Raw genomic sequence first — 15,170 nt, 5'->3', positions numbered from 1 at the left:
CACATATTTGACTATCCTAAAAAATAACAGGATTCATTTTCGTGTACATGCACACATGGTTGTATTCTTGCATGTGTCTAAGTCTATCTGTTGCATTGGCTACTTACTGAGTAATTTTGAACTCTATCTCATGCACCAAGTATGTAATTTATCACAAAACTCTCTAGGGTACCTCATTACAGAATTATTACATTATTATCAAAAGCAGCACACAGAAAATTAAAGGAACATACATAGTGGCAACAGAATCATAATATTGAGTAAAATACTTCATTAGTATCAACTTACTTACAAATACATTTAGAAATTATAAAATATATAATAAATATTTGACATTTTTTGAATACATAAACATTATTTCTATTTCTTCATTATATGTTCATTGGGTTAAAATTTGTAATTGTTATTAAGATGAAATCTTAGTTCTACGACTTTTACAACAGAGATCTTATATGCATTTTAAAAATTCATAACAGCAACTGTTGTTGCTGCTATCATTATTACTGAGACATGAGTTTTATATGGAGTCCACGCTGGTACCTAATTTGTGTTCATTCTCTCTTAGGCTACTGAATGTTACAATTACAGACAAGCTGTACCAAAAATGATGAGTAACTTATTTTTTAAAGAAGACTATATATCTAAATTTGAAAATAATCAGGGCTTATTGATAAACACATATCAACATAGAGCCCTCTATTTTATAGTAATTTCCAAAGAGTGCCCAAAATGGATTTGGCATGAATAAATAGAGCAATAAAAGCCACAACATTCAATATTTTCCATAAAGTTTTCCATACTAAAGTGAAAGACACTTTAGCTTTTATGAGATTTGATTTTCTTTTCCTCCCCATTATTGGAATAGAATTTTTTCACATATTATACATCCTGATTATGGTTTGCCCTCCCTCCACTACACCTCTGAGTTCCTCCCTACCACACCCTTCCATCTGTCTCTCATTATAAAATAAAAAGGTTTATATGGGATAACAATAATATAAAATATAATAAAATAAGACAAAAATTTTGTTGGACAATTAAAGTACAGGCTGGCACTGAGGTTCTGAGATAGCCAGTTAAGCTCTTTAATCATTATATTTTACAGTTTAGCACAATAATGGCACCAGATTGTGAAACAATTGGAAGAAATAAGCAAAGTTGCAAGCAATCCCAAAAATAAGATAATGGTTACAGTGCAGGAGTTTTCAGAGGATAAGAAGTTGATAAGGTTGCTAATTATAGTGTGTTCAAATAAATAACCAGGGCACATCAGTGAAGAAAAATACAGTATAGTTTCATTCAGGTTAAATCAACGTTGGAAACACAATATTCAATTTAAGTAATCTTCAAAGACTACAAATATTTCATATGCTTAGAATAATTCACAACTAGACCAATTAAACCAATAGCTAAGCATAATTTGATTATAGGAAAAGAATCATCTGTTATGAAGGATGAGAAAATAATGAGATCATTTTCATACTGTTAGCTTTCTCAGGCCTAAGTTCAGTGTTTTATTCTTAAAAATTCAATATTCTACATCATCACTTACATTTATATTACATAATTGGATATTATATTTAAAATTCCTACAATCAAAAATATTTGTAGACATTAATTGACAGACTAGGGACACATAACATAACTGTCACAATCATAAATTAAGCAGACAAGCATGTGGCATACTCACAGGTGTGATTTCAACATCAGCAATTTCAACAGATCCACCAATCCTAAGATCTATTACATTTGCATCGCGAATAGCAACCTTATTTAGGAGAAATAGGAAATTTTGTAGAAATTACAATTAAATATGACAATATTACCTGAAAAATTCCAAGCCCTTATATGCCACTTTGTAATTTAAATAAAAGCAATTATGTGTGTGCACGGACATGTGAGTATGCGTGTTGTGTGTGTGGATATGTGCGTGTTTGTATGTGTGTATGTGTGTTTGTGTGTGTGTGTCTGTGTGTGTGTTTAAATTTTATTCTGGCAGTTATTAGAACTTCTTTGCTAGAATTGATACTGCTTTGAAAACTGAGTGTTGAACCATTATGAATTTGAATGCAGAGTAATGTGTATTTGGATAAACCTAATTATAATTCTATATTAACACATTTTTCTTTATCCAATTACAATATTTTATTCAAAATAATAAAAGTATGGTTGAATGATATATTTCTCTGTTCCACAGAAATATGCTAATATATGTAATAACTATGAAAACAGGTCAAAATAGTTCTAGAGGTCTAATATAGTACTTACTACATTATCTTCTTTTTAAGTACCTAATAAACTATGGCATAACTCTCTTTAAGAAGCCTAATTTCAAAGTGCAAAAAACTACTATTTAGAAAAGCCAATGTTCTATCTTTTGAGGTCCTTAAGTTTTAATTCCAATACAATCACACCATGGCCTGCCTGAATATTTAACCTTCACTAAGAAAATTAAGATAGTAAACAAAAATCAACAACAATGTAACAAGAAAAGCCTACATCAAAGGCATGGTAAAACTCTCTTTGAGTTGCTGTTGGAAGGAATCTAAAAGACTGTCAAAACAACATAAGCTACTGCCATTGCTTTGATTGCCTCTGAAAACTTGAAGGTAAGGCTCTGTTGCTGAAAATAACACACATTTATAGGACTGGAAGAATCCAGCTTGAACTGATGATGAAGCCTCCTCCACGAGGACTAGCTTTACTGGAAGGTGCTATACAAGTTGCTAAGGGAGAGAAGCAATCAATACTTCTACTCAGCTGTGATGCCAATAGACCTGCCTGGAAACATCCCCCCAATATTGCAACAGTGAAACGGTGAGATGACTGACTTATGGCCCACTTAGAGGAAGTAATTCATTCCTGGTACTTAGAACCAAGTCAGCTACCCAGAAATAGAGAGGTCATAGGTTCTAGAAACAAACTATTATGGCCATTTTCCTAAACCAGTGGAATTTAAAACTATATTCTAAATATTTATGCTTAAACCCAGAGCTAAATATAGTTTTCATCCCTCATTAAAGAAGCTTTTTAAAAATACAAATGGAGACTAACATAAAATTATAACTGGTCAAAATACAGATAAAATATGACTATGGATGCCCAACACCAAATGATACATATGCAACACAACCTTTACACCTATGGCTCAGGGAATTTCATGGAAAAGGAGAAAGAAATATTGTAAGAGCCAGAGGATTGTAATGTCTGTTGTATCCCATAATTATTTTTTCCTAATTTTTCTAACTACTGTCATGGGGAAAAGTCATCTATTTCTATGAGAACAGTGAGAATTTGTCAAAATTCAGAGGAACTAAAATCATACAATTTTATGTTGAACTTACTTGTGCTGATTGGTAGTTATCTATTTCAACTTAGTAGAAACTTCAGCTACCAGGTTTCTTGAAAAGAATTTTCAGAAACTTCTTTCTAAGTGCTATTACTAAGTTTTGTTTTAGATAATTGATGTATGGTTGCTAATTTTAAACTTATAAAAATACATATTGCTGGGCATGGTGGCACGTACCTGTAATCCCAGCACTCAAGGAGGCAGTGGCAGGCAGATCCCTGTGGGAACATCCTGGCCTAAAAAGCCAAGGCTACATAGAGAAAGCCTGTCTCAAAAAACCAAAGCCAAACCAAAACAAAATAAAACAACAAAACCCTACAAATTTCGACTTAATTCAATTTCAGTATAAACAACAGCTTAATTTATTTAGTGTTATAATCTCAAAAGTCATTAATTGTTTCTAAAATAAATACATTTAGTAAATATGTGTGTAATTATTTTATGATAATATGCTTACTGCTATATTTTATAAAACTTTACATACATGCACATGGACAAACATATGTAAATAGATATCACATACATATACATAGAGAGAAAGAATGAACAAACACATGAACAGGCATACCTTTGCTCTTGTATCAAATTTTTCTGCCACAGTAGGTGTACAGGAGATATTAAGAACAGTTATTTCCCCAAATGGGATTATTCCTTCTGATGGAACAATATTAATGTTAGGCAAAAGATTATGACCATCAATCTGTAATTAAAAATTGGTTAAGATTTTAAATAATTTTATATTTCCATTTGATATAAAGAAAATATCTACAATAATAATTTTCTTTGGAAAGGAATACACACACACAAAAAAAAAACACTGATCAATCTGAATAATATTCCTTGTATGTATGTGTCCATTGAAGGCATAGAACAACCATTTGGTGTTTTCCCTGGGGAAGACTATTCTCCTATTCTCAGTAATACCTATTTGCCTATAGTCCTTTGAATAATTTTAGAGTTGAACTTACTCAACTACCTTGCCGTATCTATTACTTTTTTTCTTACATTATTAACTTCATTTCATAAATTGATCTTTATGAGAAAAAGTTGTTAAGATGCTACAGTGACTTTCAAAACAATTATATCAAATATTTTACAGGAAAGAATCTATTGTACTTCCTATAGAGAGGCTCAATGAGCATATGATATGAGGTGATTTTTGTAATAACATTTTGTGTATATCAAATACAGAAAACATATGAATTACAAAAATTATTTCAATCTAATCCTTGTTGCTACCATGACATTGCTGACTACAAAATGACAAATGAAAAAAAAAAAAAGCATGTACTGAACTATGTATTGTAGCATTACTTTGTACTTATATTAAAAATTTTAGTTGTTTTTTGTTTACTAAACCTGGGAACGGTTTGGAGTGACCATGGACTTCACACTGTATTCCCTGGTGCAGGATATATGGCCCTGCTGTGCATGAATGCCATCACCATGCTACACAAGGAGCACTTCCTCAAGAACATTGGCTGGGAACAGATCAGGGAATTGGATTTAGAGAAGGGCCAGGAATTAAATTTCAACTAATGAACTTTATTCAGTCAGTGAGAACCATGATGAGAGTGCCATTGATAACCATGAGCTCATTTGCTATTATATTGCTTTTTTTATTAGACAGAACATTTTTGGGAAGTCAGTGACACAGAGGAAGAGATACACCCTAAAAAGTCATTGTTTCTATTGTGACTGGAATATTCATGGGAAAGTAGAAGGAAAAACATGATAAAATATATTCAGAACCACCCCAAGGTGGGATCAGTACTGTTAGGCCACAGAGGAGGACATTGCAGCCATTCCTGAAGATACCTGATAAAACAGGGTCAGATGAAAACAGGGACCTCCTCCCCTACCAGTGGACTTGGAAAGGGGTAAGGAGGAGATGAGGGGGGGTGGGATTGGGAGGGGATGAGGGAGCAGGATACAGAGTTAACAAAATGTAACTAATAAGAAAAATAAAATAAGAAAATAAAAAAAGAAAAAAAAATAGAAAATCTACTTATAATAAGTTGAACACTGCCTTGAGTCCACCTAGAAAAAGTAAAGTATTAATTTCATAGCATATTTGGAAACAATAAATTAACATGACCAAAATTCTGCATTACCTTAAAATAAGCATGGTTTTGCCCTACATTGTGAAGAACGGCTTTCCTCCAATTAGTTAAACCTTGGGAACTATTACTGAATATTATTCTTGGCTCTAAAAGCTTGACTCTAGTGTGACCAACCTGATAATGAAAAAAAGGAGAAATTATTAAAAAATAAAAATACTTTATTTGATTTTCTCAGAAAATTAAATACAAACAAATAACATTCACCTGCTCCAGCACATATGTGTGTATATATATTTATGTGCATCTTCATACTTTTAAACCTATAAATATATAACTTTTATGAATTGTTCCAGTGTGTTCTGCTCATAGCTTGAAAAGGTCTTAATATGTACAAAGAAATGAAGCCAATTTTCCTCATTGGTAAAAAGAGGAAAGTAATGAAAGAAATGACAAAAATACTCTCCTGTCACATATCTGAAAATTCAGCTTGGAGAATTTTAAAATATAACATGTTGATATATTTTGATAAATCCTTAAGACAAACAAAATCAAAATGTAATGACTAACAGTTACTTCGTCAATGTGATGGTGGACAATAATTACTGCTAGAATGCTTCCCTAGTATGTGCAAAACCCTAGGTGTGATACTCAGCCACAACACACACACACACACCCACACACACACACACACACACACACGGGTTCCATAACTGTGGAATGCTGAGAATATCCTGTAGAATGTTGAGAATATCTCTATGGCAGAAGTGATCCCTAGACTAAGAAACATATTGAATGTACTAATTATTGAAAGGCTATTAAGTGCATACAGTGTATTTTTGTGTGTTATTAAACAGAATTCAAAGGCCATCTATTGAGAACATGTTGTTTAAAATGGAATCACCCATAAGTTATCTTCATTTAGCTTACTGTGCAGTTACCTTGGCCTACATAAGAATGAGGACATATCTCACTTAGATTGATAAAATTACATGGACAAAGAGATTTGCCACTTCCTTCTAAGAAAAGCACCTCATAAAACTAATAAATCAAAGAAACTATTTTCAAATGTGGTCGTTATGCATGTATATAGTAATAAAGTGAAGTAAACAGGCATCAAGGATAACTAACGCATTGTGTCCAATGTGTTGAGGTGAGTGCATTTTACACTAGACATTGATGTTGTTATTAATTTGTTGTTGTATTGGGTTTTAATATATTCTTGCAATTATTTGAAACTGGAATGATAAACTTTCAAACTAAGCTAAAACAGAAAAAAAGTATATGAGTTTTTATAAATATATGATAATCCTTAATTAACATTGTATTTAAACATTTTATGTTCTTTCATCTAGCTTTCTTAAAAATTAAAATTAAAGATTTCAAAGCTTTATCTGAAATGGTACAATTTACTATTGATTAATCTCAGTTATTTCCTTGTCTAATTCACTATTTATTTAACTCACTTTTTTCATTTCATAGTTTAATTATTTCATTTTTATTAAATCATGGGGTAGGGAACAGTAAAAACAAATTTAATTAAGGCCTGTGGAGACAATTTGGATCTGGAATAAAATTACAACTAAGCCAATTCTGGTATTTATGAACTTATATTAGTTACTTCGGCATCATGACCTTCCAATTCTTCATCTATTAAATTGTAATATATATTATATATATGAATATATACATTAAATGTTTCAGAAATTTTTAGGGATGAGTTAATAAATGCCACTTAGCCTGGCACTTGACATATAGTAACTACTCAGTAAGTAGTATATATCATTGATGCTTATTTTATATTATTAAATTCCTCATTTTTATATGTTAGTGAAAAATACATATAGGTTGAGTATCAGAGAAAAAGTTCATTATTAAACTTGTGAGACACAATTATATAAGCATTAGATAAATACTGTGCATATGCTTACTGAGAGTTGAAACAATGAAAATTAGGCATGTTGGCTAAACACTTGAAATACATATTCTTAATAGCCACGCAAATAGTAAGTGACAATACAGTCACGTTAAAGAGGTACTTTTTAAAAAGGGCAATGAATTATCTACAAACATATACATCAGCATACACTAGTATTAAAAACTTAATTATAATTATAACAGGAAGTTATATACATAATGACATAGTTTGATTGTGTGGATATAAGTTTTATGCCATAGTTAATTTTCTCATATGTAAGGAAAGTGATAACCTTGAGTGAAATATGGTTATAAGAAATGTGGCCTGGGGAAGGTTATGCTAATCATCTTCTTTTTCTATATCTGGGTGATCTGTGAATAGTTACAAGACTCTACAAATTGCAGTCCCTAAAATTGTAGAGTCTCTTATGTAGAAGCTACATTCACTTTCACAAATGAAACAGATTAACTCACTATATCAGAAAATATAGATAAAATTCAGTAAAAGTACATGAATTACTTAAAATTTCTTACAGAATTAGATATGATACACAAGCAAAATACATTCTCAATGACCAAAATTCATATTGTTAGGGAATCTTGGTTTATAACACGGAAAGACACTTAGGTATAGATCACATTTTTATTTTTATTTTAAGAAATATTCTATAATAATAAAAGTCTTGTTTCCTCTATATAAATTATGATCTTTCCCATACTAAATTATTAATTAGTACTACAATATTAACAGTATAATATAGTGGGAAATACAATTTTCTCAAAATATTGTATGTTGAATGTTAATGAAACAAGTTATTGGTAAGTGGCTCCCTGGATGCTTTTATGTAGTTATAGAGACTTTCAATCTAGTGTTTCCACAAAGTTCTTGGATACCTGAGTTACTTTTTCATTCATAGTAGACAATTAGCTAAAATAAATATTACATGAATTCAGTTTTTACGTGAACACGTAAGACATCTCTATATCCAGACAATCTAGACATTCAAGATGAAAATCACATTCAAGAGAAATAATTACATGTGCAGTACATATCAGTGTCAAAGTATTTCCTCCAGAAACTTGAAGCATAAATTCTCCTGTCTCTGGAGAACTAAAACCTGGATGCCAGATGACTTCACATTCCAATGAACAAAATGGATCAACAACACCTACAGAGAACAAGATAAAATTAGACACCATGTTTTCATTATTTTTCTGTAGACATTCAAGATAAGAGCTGGTGTAAAAGTGTAATGTCATTATAAAACAAATTAAAACTAAATTTAAATAACAAATAATAAGTGAGGCATTAGTAAAGGAACACAGTTTTACAGAATTTCATCAAAAGCAAAATATAAATTGTTTTCTGAGTTGGTAAAAGAAATGTATAGCAAAATATATCAATGCAAAAAAGCAACAAAAAATGTATCATAGCAATAAGCATTAGGGCTAGACAGACACAGACAATAGAAAATCACTAGTGACATCTGACAAAATTAGCTCCTCTAATTTTCCAATAATCTGCTTTCATAAGAAAGAATTACTATTGTGACACTTAACCTAGAAATTAATTTTTGATGGAGCTAAAAGTAATGAATGTATCTCTATAATTCAAATGCATTGAGAGATGATGTGATATCAAAAACATCAAGTGTAAAATGTTGGACTTTCTTAAAGTCACAATTCAAAAAGAAATGATACAGAAGAGTGCATAATGAGAACATGAGAGAGGGGAAAAATGAATTAACCCAAGAAAATAGAGGAAACTTCATTGTACTATATATGAATTTTGACATGGAGGATGGATGACCTGGAAATTTGCAAGAGGGCAAAATTTTGGGAGAAACATAAAAATGACACTAAAAAGATTAATTTAATTTTAAAAAGCAAACAATACCTGATGGGAAAATAAGTTTGAAGTTATTCCTCAGGAGGAAAGAAGTTTCTGAAATTTGGGGATATTAAACACTAAATGGAATAAATACATGAGTGAACATTACAAACAAACAAACAAACAAAAATTAGCATTAGTTTGACTTGCATGCAGTGTTATTTTTTTAACTTAAAAAATAGGGCCACTTGTGGTGGCATATATGCCTTTAATCCCAGCACTTTGGAGGCAGAGGCAGGTAGATCTCTATGAGTTAGAGGTCAACCTTGTCTATGAAGCAAGTCTAGGACAGCCAGGGACAGTAGACCACTCTGATCTTCCTGAAGAATCCTCCGGAAACCAGAGAAAGACAGGACCGGATTGAAGTTCAGACTCCAGAAACAAACAGTGAAGGTTACGGATAAGCAGAAGGCCACAGGTTGGAGTAAGAATACACACAACAAAAATCAGGACATCATGGCTCCACCAGAAACCCCAAAATCAATGGATATTTTTTAATTCAGCAGAAACACAGGAAAATTACTTTAATACTATGCTTAGACAGTTATTAGAGGCATATAAAGAGGATATGAACAAATCTCTCAGAGAAATAGCCACACAAGTGGAGGCAAACTAGGAAACAAACAAAGCTCTCAGGGAAATAGTCACACAAGTGGAAGCAAATAAAGAGGAAATGCACAAAGCTTTCAAAGAAATACAGACAAATACAGCCACACAAGTAGAGGCACAATTAATGGTATATATAGAGGAAATGAACAAAAAAATAGAAGCCATAGTAGAAAGACAAGAATCTACATTCAAACATATGAAGGAAATGGTATAAGACATGAAAACAGAATTAGAATCAATAGAGAAAACCATGAAGCTGGACAACTTAGAGAAAAGATCAGGAACTACAAAGGTAAGCATCACCAATAGAATACAAGAGATGGAAGAGAGAATCTCAGGTGCTGCAGATATACTTGCTGAAATTGATACTTCTCTCAAAGAAAAAGTAAAATTGGAAAAGTCCGAAACACAAAACATCCAAGAAACCTAGGACATCATGAAAAGATCAAATCTAAGAATAGATGAAAGGAAGAGTCTAGGCTCCAAGGTCCAGAAAATATTTTTGAGAAAATCATAGAAGAAAATTTTCCCAACTTGAAGAAAGAAATGCATACAAGAGATACATATGTATGAAAACAAACAAGAAGACTACAGAACACCAAATAGACTAGACCAGAAAAAAAAATTCTTCACATCACATCATAGTCAAAACACAAAATCTACAGAACAAATAAAAAAATATTAAAGGCAGCAAGAGAAAAGGGCCAACTTAACATATGAAGATTGACCTATCAGGAACACACCAGACATCTCAACAGAAAATATGAGAGGCAGAAGGGCCTGGAGAGATGTCATGCATCCCTTAGGGGACCACAGATGCAAACAGAGACTACTATACCCAGCAAAGCTTTCAATCAACATAGATGGAGAAAACAAAATATTCCATAACAAACTAAATTTAAACAGTATCTATACAGCAACCCAGCCCTACAGAAGATACTAGAATGAAAACTCCAATCCAACAAAAACAACTACACCCAAGAAAACAAAGGATACAGATAACTTTCACAACAAAAATTAAAAGAAAACAAGCAATGAATCACAGTAAGACCACCAACTCCACAACAGTCATTGATCACTATTATCTTTAAATGTCAATGGACTTAACTCTCCAATAAAAAGAAACAGACTATCTGAATGGTTGTGGAAACAAGATCGAACATTCTGCTGCATCCAAGAAACACAACTCTGCAACAAAGGTAAAAACTACCTAAGAGAGTAGAGGGCTAGAAAAATGTTTTTCAAGCTAATGGACCCAGAAAACAAGCTGGGGTAGCTATTCTACTATCTAATAAAATAGACTTTCAACCAAAATTAATCCAAAAAGATGAGGAGGGGCACATCATTCTCATCAAAGGAAAAATTCATCAGGAGACCATCACAATACTAAAAATCTATGCCCCCAAAACAAGAATGCTACATTTATAAATGAAACATTATTAAAGCTTAAATCACACACTGATCACAACACCTTAATATTGGGAAACTTCAACATTCCACTATCACCAAGGACAGATAATCTAGACAGAAACTAAGCTGGGGAAATAAAGGCACTTACAGAGACCCTAAATGAAATGGACCTCATAAATATCTACAGAATATTCACCCCAAATCAAAAGAGTACACATTCTTTTTAGCACGTCATGGAACCTTCTTCAAAACAGACCACATAATTGTTCACAAAACAAGCCTCAATACATACAAGAAGAAAGAAATAATAACTTGTATTCCATATGACAAGCATAGACTAAAGCTGGACCTCAACAAAAACAGAAATAGCAAAAAGCACATGGAAAATGAACAACTCCCTACTCAATGACAGCTTGGTTAGGGAAGAAATAAAGAAAGAAATTAAAGACTTCCTAGAATTCAATGAAAATGAAGGCACAACAAAGCCAAACTTACAGGACACAATGAAAATAGTCCTAAGAGGAAAATCCATAGCACTAAGTGCCTTCAAGAAGAAATTTGAAACATCTCATACAAAAAAACTTAATGACTGAACTGAGGTCCTAGAAAAAAAGAAGCAGACACACCCAAGAAGAGTAGATGGAAGGAAATAATCAAACTCAGGGCTAAAATCAATAAAATAGAATCAAATAAAACTATTCAACGAGTCAATGAAACCAAGAACTGGTTCTTTGAGAAAATCAACAAGATAGACAAACATTTAGCCAAACTAATGAAAAGCCAGAGTGAAATTCTCCAAATCAGCAAAATCAGAAATGAAAAGAGAGGCATAACAACAGACACTGAGGAAATCAAAACAATCATTAGGTCTTATAACAAAAGCTTATATGCCACAAAATTTGAAAATCTAAATGAAATGGATAATTTTCTTGACAGATTCCATCTACCAAAATAAAATCATGATCAGGTAGAAAGATTGAAGAATCCTATATTTCCTAAGGAAACAGAAGCAGTCATCAAAAGTGTCCCTTCCAAAAAAAATCCAGGGAGAGATGTTTTCATACAAAATCCTACCAGACCTTCAAAGAAGTGCTAACTCCTAGGCTCTTCAAACTATTCCATGAAATAGAAACAGAAAAAACATGATCAAACTCATTCTATGAAGCCACAGTCACCTTGATACCTATACCTCACAAAGACCCAACTAAAAAAGAGAACTTCAGATCTATCTCTCTTATGAACATTGATGCAAAAATACTCAATAAAATACTTGCAAACAGAATCCAAAAGCACATAAAAGATATCATCCACATGACCAAGTAGGCTTCATCCCAGGCATGCAGGGGTGGTTCAATATACGGAAATCCATCGATGTAATCCATGATATAAACAAAATGAAAAAGAAAAACCACATGATTATCTCCTTAGAAGCCAAAAATCATGTGACAAAATCAAACTTCCATTCATGTTTAAAGTCTTGGAGAGATCAGGGATACAAGGCACATACCTAAACATAGAAAAGGCAATATATAGCAAGCCTATAGCCAACATCAAACTAAATGGAGAGAAACTTAAATCAACCCCACTGAAATCAGGGACAAGGCAATGCTGCCCACTCTTGCCATATCTCTTCAACATACTACTTGAAGTCCTAGCTAGAGCAATGAGACAAGTAAAGTAGATTAAGGGGAAACAAATCAGAAAGAAATAGTTCAAAGTTTCATTATTCGCAGATGATATGATAGTATACCTGAGTGACCCCAAAAATTCAACCAGAGAACTCCTTTAAGCTGATAAAAAACTTCAGCGAAGTGGCTGTATACAAAATTAACTAAAAAAAATCAAAAGCCCTCCTGTATAAGCAAGACAAAGAAGCCACGAAAAAAATCAGGGAAACAACAACCTTCACAATAGCCATTAATAACATAAAGTACTTTGAGGTGACTCTAAACAAGCAGGTGAGGTAAAAAACCTGTTTGAAAAAAACTTCAAGTCTCTGAAGAAAGAAATTCAAGAAGACATCAGAAGAAGGAAAGATCTCCTTTGCTCATGAATCAGTAGGAATAACAGTGAAAATGGCCATTCTGCCAAAAGCAATCTACAGATTCAATCCAATTCCCATTAAAATACCAACACAAATCTTTACAGACCTTCAAAGAAAATTAATCAACTTCATATGGACAAACAAAAAACCCAGAATTTCCAAAATGATCTTGTACAACAACAGATCATCTAGAGGCATCTCAATCCCTGATCTCAAGCTGTATTACAGAGCAATAGTAATAAGAAACTGCATGGTATTGGCATAGAAGCAGAAAGGTGGATCAATGGAACCTAACAGAAGACCCAGAAACAAACCCACACACCTATGGATACTTGATTTTTGACAAGGAAGCCAAAACCATTCAATGGGAAAAAATCAGAATCTTCAACAAATGGTACTGGTTCAACTGGATGTCTACATGCAGAAAAATGAAAATAGATCCATATTTATCACCCTGCACAAAACTAAAGTCCAAGTGGATCAAAGACCTCAACACAAAACCAGATACACTAAATTGTTTAGAAGAAAAAGTGGGGAAGAGCCTAGAACTCACTGTTTAGCTTTTTTAGGGGTACAGATTTTAGTATGTTTATCCAATCTTATAGGTCTAGTATCCACTTATAAGTGAGTATATACCAAGCATGTCTTTCTGCCTCTGGAATACCTCTCTCAGGATGGTATTTTTCTAGATCCCACTATTTGCCTGCAAATTTCATGATTTCAGTTTTTTTAAAATGCTGAGTAGTATTCCATTGTGTAAATATACCACAATTTCTGTATCCATTCCTTTGTTGAGGGACATCTGGGTTGTTTCCAGGTTCTAGCTATTACGAATAAACCTGATATGAACATGTTTGAACAAATGTCCTTGTTGTGTACTTGAGCAACTTTTGGATATATGCCTAAAGTGGGTGGAACGTTCTGTAGATGTCTGTTTTAGGTCCACTTAATTCAGGATCTCTGTTAGAATCTTTGTTTCTTCGATTAATTTGTTTTGTTGATCAGTCCTTTGTTGAGAATGGGGTGGTGAGGTGCCCCAATATTAATGTATGCAGATCTATGCGTGATTTAAGTTTTATTAATGTTCCTCCACAAATGTGGTTGTCCTTGTATTAGGGGCAGATATGTTCAGAATTGTGATGTCTTCTTGGTGAAATTTTCTTTGATGAGTCTGAAGTTATTTCCCAATCTCTTTTGATTAATTTTGGTTGAAAGTCTATTGGAAATTATGATAGCTACCCCAGCTCTCGATCCATTTGATTGAAAAATTTTTTCCATCCCTTTACTCTGAGGTACTGTTTATCTTTGTTGCAGAGGTGTGTTTCTTGGGTGCAACAGATGGTTAGGTCTTGTTTATGCATCCATTTAATTAATCTATGTCTTTTTATTGGAGAGTTGAGCCCATTGATGTTGAGAGAGATTAATGACCAGTGGCTGTTAGATCCTTTGATTTTGATGTTGGTTGTGGTTGGTTGTGTTTATTGACGATAACTCTGTTCCATGTCTTGCACCATTTCCTTCATCTGTTTGAATGTGGATTCTTGTTTTTCCATGATGGCTTCTATTTACTTTATTTGTTTACTCTCTATATGTCTCTAATTGTGTCTCTCCATGTGCCTCTAATTGTTTGGGCCTATTTTCTTGTATTTCTTTGAGAGCTTTGTTTATTTCCTCTCTAAGTGCTTCTAATAAAAGGATAAGCATAGATTTGAGAAAATTTTCCTCTGTTTAACATGAATTAAAATATCCTTGATTTGGGGGGTTGCTGGTGAAGGCTGACGCGCTGATTTTTGTTGGATGTGTTCTTATGTGGACCTCTAGCCCTACAGATGATACTAGAAGAGAAGCTCCAATATAATTAAATCAACTACAGCCAAGAAAACACAGAAT

At 32.8% G+C, this 15,170-nt stretch overlaps 1 protein-coding gene and 1 pseudogene across 1 annotated transcript in view; one reads left to right on the top strand and one right to left on the bottom strand.

Moving 5' to 3' along the window:
• Nucleotides 1-15,170, bottom strand: part of LOC129670983 (cilia and flagella-associated protein 47-like) — a 446,637-nt gene that overhangs the window by 336,062 nt on the left and 95,405 nt on the right. The window contains 4 exon segments of the mRNA XM_055599611.1: nt 1,691-1,768; nt 3,918-4,049; nt 5,464-5,586; nt 8,365-8,495. Coding sequence (XP_055455586.1) covers nt 1,691-1,768; nt 3,918-4,049; nt 5,464-5,586; nt 8,365-8,495 — 464 coding nt within the window.
• LOC129670909 (immediate early response 3-interacting protein 1-like) lies at nt 4,731-5,001 on the top strand (annotated as a pseudogene).

This window comes from Psammomys obesus, unplaced genomic scaffold (assembly GCF_907164565.1).
Source record: "Psammomys obesus unplaced genomic scaffold, mPsaObe1.curated_primary_1811, whole genome shotgun sequence".
NCBI classification, from domain to species: domain Eukaryota; kingdom Metazoa; phylum Chordata; class Mammalia; order Rodentia; family Muridae; genus Psammomys; species Psammomys obesus.
This window is presented reverse-complemented; position numbering and strand designations above follow the sequence as displayed.